This window comes from Dendroctonus ponderosae, unplaced genomic scaffold (assembly GCF_020466585.1).
Source record: "Dendroctonus ponderosae isolate FM_Combo_2020 unplaced genomic scaffold, Dpon_F_20191213v2 Dpon_F_20191213_2, whole genome shotgun sequence".
NCBI lineage: Eukaryota > Metazoa > Arthropoda > Insecta > Coleoptera > Curculionidae > Dendroctonus > Dendroctonus ponderosae.
Window position 1 is genome coordinate 17,638,959 of NW_026018165.1, and position 1,374 is coordinate 17,640,332.

Consider the following 1,374-nt stretch of genomic DNA (forward strand, 5'->3'; position numbering starts at 1 on the left):
TATAACATACAGTTCGAGCATCATCCATCCCTGGAGCTTTATTGGCCTGCCAGTTTTTCGATTACCTCAATGTCTACTTGTTGAGGAGCCTGTTTATCATAGCGATTTACCAAAGCTAACACAGCGGGTGTCTTCATCTGTTCCAGAGCGCTCTCGACGCACTTCAACTTGGCGCCGGAAATCACCAAGCGAGAAGACCTTTGCATTAACGGCTTGAAGATATCTGGAACCGCCTCCAAACTGGGCAGAACCAATGCGTACCATCACTGCACGCTATTGGTCAACGCCAACACTGCTCATATCAGCTTGGCGCTGAAAAACTTGCTGGGTCCACATGTGAAGACGAATGCTTCTGTTTCGGTGCGATCGCCCATAATGAACCTCAATGAAGAAAGACCCGGAATTACAGTGGAAGAAGTGATGAGCGCCGTGATTAGTGAGTGGTCGAGTGAAGTTGCAGTGGTGGATTCGATCGATGATGACCACTTTCCGGGAGTTTCGCAAACTAGACAGAAGTTTCTGAGTGAGGAGTGGCGGTTTGGAAGAACACCAAAGTTCACCCTATATCGGAGCGTGTTTCAACAGCTAAACATCCGGGCATTTCTCGCGGTGGAGAAAGGAAAAGTGGCCAATGTGGGCATGGAAGGCGACTCAGTCCAATTCAGCGTTGAAAAAAACAACCTCGAAGGCCTGGAAGGCTTGATGGAGGTTTTCATCGGAAAACCGTTCAGCAAGGAGTTGCTGGACGAGTTCGAGATGGTCGTGGCCGGCTTGAAGAACAGCAGCCAATGCCTGACGATGATCACGAATACTTGACGAAAAAAGTCGGGCTGTAAAAGTCGAGTTGATCACACCTGCTTGATGTACAGCACGCAACTTGCTGCCTTCTTGGCTAATTAAATTAGCGAATATTAGGCAAATACATCAAGCGGGCGTCTAGAAATAAAGCAATTTGTGTGGCGTTGATTCATTGGTTTGGCGCTTTTTTGTTGTGCGCTATTTGGCACGCTATAGTGGCTGTTTCTTGCCGAAATATCTTTTGGCGCAGACAAGGGTTTTACTCGCGGAAGTGCCGGAATTTGGAAACTTCATAACTCCAAAACGGTTGAAAATTCTTCCTATATCATGCGAACCAGCTTGATAAAACGTTTCGAGAGGTATCCTGCCCTCATCAGGAAAAGCGGATGTTTCTAACCCCCCAGTGAGATTCACCAGTTTCTTGTGCGCTGCCGAGCATTTTCACTTATGTCTCCGAAGTTGTTAATTTTTTTGGTTGGTATTGTACGGGACAAGTCAAACACAGGAAGGTTCTCCTCACTTCTCTCACTCAGAACGGCAACAACGCCTTCAAACTTACGAATTTTACTTCTTGGT

The 1,374-nt window shown here is 46.9% G+C and overlaps 2 protein-coding genes across 3 annotated transcripts in view; one reads left to right on the forward strand and one right to left on the reverse strand.

Annotated features, from left to right (window-relative positions):
* The window catches only part of LOC109536720 (lipoyltransferase 1, mitochondrial), a 22,697-nt gene extending 21,731 nt beyond the window's left edge, over positions 1-966 (forward strand). For both annotated transcript variants that reach the window (XM_048664137.1, XM_048664136.1), the window contains one exon: positions 147-966. In XM_048664137.1, the coding sequence (XP_048520094.1) occupies positions 147-816 (670 nt within the window). In that variant the 3' untranslated portion in view covers positions 817-966. The remainder of the gene's footprint in view (positions 1-146) is intronic.
* LOC109545237 overlaps positions 1-1,374 on the reverse strand; it is a gene marked incomplete at both ends in the record, with an annotated part of 46,061 nt that overhangs the window by 17,420 nt on the left and 27,267 nt on the right.